Source organism: Orycteropus afer, unplaced genomic scaffold, assembly GCF_000298275.1.
Source record: "Orycteropus afer afer isolate SDZICR_OR568_19922 unplaced genomic scaffold, OryAfe1.0 scaffold00083, whole genome shotgun sequence".
In the NCBI taxonomy this organism is placed as follows: Eukaryota; Metazoa; Chordata; class Mammalia; order Tubulidentata; family Orycteropodidae; genus Orycteropus; species Orycteropus afer.
This window is the reverse complement of record NW_006921670.1, coordinates 9,823,409-9,827,075: the sequence shown is the minus strand read 5'-3', so window position 1 is coordinate 9,827,075 and position 3,667 is coordinate 9,823,409. Positions and strand designations below refer to the sequence as shown.

The 3,667-nt window shown below is 57.0% G+C and overlaps 1 protein-coding gene across 1 annotated transcript in view; it reads right to left on the bottom strand.

Annotated features, from left to right (window-relative positions):
• Nucleotides 1-3,667, bottom strand: part of PARVB (parvin beta) — a 93,017-nt gene that overhangs the window by 38,762 nt on the left and 50,588 nt on the right. The window contains 1 exon segment of the mRNA XM_042781050.1: nt 2,735-2,850. Coding sequence (XP_042636984.1) covers nt 2,735-2,850 — 116 coding nt within the window.

Genomic DNA, 3,667 nt, shown 5'->3' with positions numbered 1-3,667 from the left:
GGTAGAGGTGTGAGTGGGAGTGGTGTGAGAAGGTGGAGGTGTGAGTGGGGATGAGGTGTGAGCGGGGGTGGAGGTGTGAATGAGACTGGAAGTATGACTGGGGTGGAGGTGTGAGTGGGGGTGGAGGTGTGAGTAGGGGTGCAGGTGTTAAGGGTGGAGTGGGGGTGTCAGAGGGGGACCTGCAGGACCACATCTCACAGGAGCTCAGGACGGAGAGAAGCCTCAGCCCGAGCTAGTCCACCATAAGCCTCTCCTGGAGCTCCTTGAGGGATGAGGGCTGGGGGACCTCACTCCTCTCTCTGCTGAAGCAGCCCACTGTGGACGGTGCTGGGGACTGAGCTCCCCATTCTTGAGCTAAGCCCCAGGGACTTCTCACTGCTGCTTCTTGGGAGTGAAGAGCAGCTTCCGTCCCGGCCTTCAGCTTCCTCGTGGCCTCATCCTGACCGATCCTCAGAAGAGCCCAGGGAGAACAGCCCGAAGACATTTTATCCACTTAGCCAACCTCGAACATCCGACAGGCACCTACTGGAGGCTGGGCCCACCGCTGGGCATTTCAAAGGTTTGTACGATAATCTCAGTTTCATAGCGAAATCACTACAACCTGGAGAAAGTCAACAATCTCCCCGAGACCACACCAGCAGGCAGAAAGTGAACGCCCAGACTGGAACGCCACATTCCTCCCCCTGCCCCACTTAAGATTAGGTAATGGGTCACGCGGGCAAAGCCAGAGGTGCAGGGACAGCTACAGTCCACAGGGTAACACAGAGGACAGGTCTGCAGTCTGGGAAGCTGGTCTCAGGACCTGCTCTCCCCATGCAGCCCACGTTGGGCGTGGCCCCATAGAATCCTTCTGCAAGCCGGGTCAAGGCCACCAGCTCCAATGAGTGTTCACCCTAGTCCGCACAACTTCCCACAAAACCTAAAAGATGTTCTTGGACCAGCGTGCATGCCTGAAAGGAAATACCCCTGTAACTGAGCCTGCAGTAATCGGGGGCCCCACTTCTGACGTATGTGTGGGTTTGGGAAGCATACTTCCTTGTGTCCTTGGGAAACCTTTCCCAGCTGGCTGCCTGCAGAGGGGGCATCCAAGGACAGAGGTGGCAAGAGCGGTCGGTCCCCTGGTCCCCGTCACCACCATTGACCACAAGCATTCCTCCTTGGAAGGAAATGGATGAAGAGGCAAGGACCCCATGCCAGCAGCCAGCAAAGGACACGTCCATCAGGTCGAGACCAAGGGGCCCACCAGGGTCATCCAGACCCACGTGGGCCACAGAGAGAGATCACAGAGACCACAGGATTGGTCAAGTTAAAAACCAGACACTGAGGAGTCAGATGGCTTGAGTAACACAAACGCCGGGACCTCCAGGTTTGGAAGTGCAACCTCAGCACGTGGCAGACGGAGGTGGCTCCCTGGGGATTCAAGTGTGTCTTCCCCACTGCAGTGTCCCCAGTAGCCATGTGCAGGACGCTAGCTGTCGTTGCTGCTGTCAGCGGCCGTCAAGCGGCCCCCAGCTCACCGCGACATCACGCGCCAGGAACACCACGCCGTCCGGTCCTGCACCGCCCCCACGGTCAGTCGCGCAGCGGAGTGCTGTGGTCATGGGATTTCCATCGGCTCGTTTTCAGTACAGTGCCAGGCCTTTCTTCCCCGTTTTAGTCTGGGAACTCTACTGAAATCTGTTCAGCGTTACAGCCACACCCAACTTGCCACTGACAGATGGTGTGGGGGGGGCGTTGCACTGGAGACGCACCAGCCGGGAATCGAACCTGGTTCTCCCACACGGGAGCTGGGGTTTCAACCACTGGCCCACCACTGGCCCTGACGGTCATAGGCAGAGTGCTCAGTCCACACAAACCAAACCAGCTGCCTCTCAGTGGACTCTGATTCCCGGCGACTTCACGTGTACGGAGCAGAACTGCTCCCCGCAGTCTTCATGGCAGGTGCTTAACACACACTTTGCTGTTTCTGTTAGCGCCGTTGAGCCACTCTGACTGCCAGCAAGCCTATAAACTGTGTGGAACTGCCCCACGGGGTTTGCTAGGCTATCACCTTCCTGGGAGCAGATCTCCAGGTCTCTCTCCCATGGAGCCACTGGGTGGGTTCGAACCGCCAACCTTTCCACTAGCAGTCTAGCGCTTAAGCATTGCATCACCAAGGCTCCTGGAACACACTGGACTGCAACAAGAACACAAACCCAGGGCTGTCTCTCCACCTCAACAGGAGGGAAATGGCCAAAGGCAGCAGCCCCTGCCAGCCGACCCAGGAACCCGGGTCATTTCTCCCACTGACTCAGAAGGAAGGAACCCAGCAAAGAGATGGAGAATGCTGGCTGCAACGAGAGACGCAGAGAGGCCCTGATTCCAGCGGCTGTTTCCTCCCGCCAGTCCCCCTCCTCGGTGAGTAATAAGCACATTCAACAGTATTGAATTCCAAGGCGGTGGCTTTGGAGCGAGACGAACGTTCTTTTCAAAAATGTGGAAAATGAAACCTCTAGCCTCCCCTGCCTCCGGATCTGCCTTTCTTCAAATCAGTGCCATTGTTCCGGCTCCAGTCACCGGTCTCAAAGCCGGGGGAGCTGTGCACCTCATCAAGAGGGGGAACAAAGGAAGCCAGCCTCTGGGAAAATAGGTAAATGAGCGCAGAGAGGCGGGAGGAGGCAGGACTCACCGCCCCCGCCCCAGCCGTGGAGTCAGGGGCGCGCCGACCCCGCGCAGGCCAGCGCGCCGTACTCACCCTCAAGACCACCACCTGCACGGAGACGTGTTCCGGAAGGCGGATCGGGGCCCGGAAGTGCATGGCCAGAGAGACGAGGAGGTGGAGGATGGCCACCAGGTTCTTCCCATGAATCGCTGTGGGAGAGAAGGGAAAATGGGAATGCTTGCTCTCTGGTTGTATAAACTCATTAGCAGGGTCCCAAAGGGTTTGTGCTCGGCCACTCACTGGCAGGCTGGCAGCGGTGCCGCAGAAGAAAGCCCTGGTGATTCATTTCCGTACAGATAGCCCTAGAAAACCCGACGGACCCGCTCTACTCTGGCACGTGCGGGGCCTGCTGTGAATCAGGCCGACTCCACGGAAGCGGGTCTGCTCGTTCTTGCTCTTAGTGACCCGGTACTGCCGTGACAGACATATCCTAAGTGGGTGGCTTTAAAGAACAGACATGTATTTTCTCACAGCTCAGGAGGCTGAAGTCCAAGTTCAAGACTCAGCTCCGAGAACTTGTTCTGGGTCTGTTTCAGCTTCTCCCAGCTATCAGCTGTGCTTGGCTCCCTGACCCTGGGGACGCATCTGTCCCCACTGTCTATCTTTGTACTGTCGCACCCCCACTGACACCCGTCTCTGCATCTATTCTGCTCTGTCTATAACTCAGAAGGGACCAGGCTCAGGAGCCACCCTCTCTTGGCATGGCTTCATAAGCATAACCACACCAACGCCTAGTTCCCGACAAGGCCAGACTATGGGTGCCAAACCCACTGCTGTCTGGTCAATTCCAATCAGTCCTACAGGACAGAGCAGGACACCCCACAGCATTTCCAGGGCTTGTCTTTATGGAAGGAGCTCTAGTCACGCAGCAGTTAAAGCATCCAGCTACTCAAAGAAGAATGAAGAAAACCAAAGACACACAGAAACAATTAGTCCAAGGGACTAGTGGACCATGTGATCCTCAGC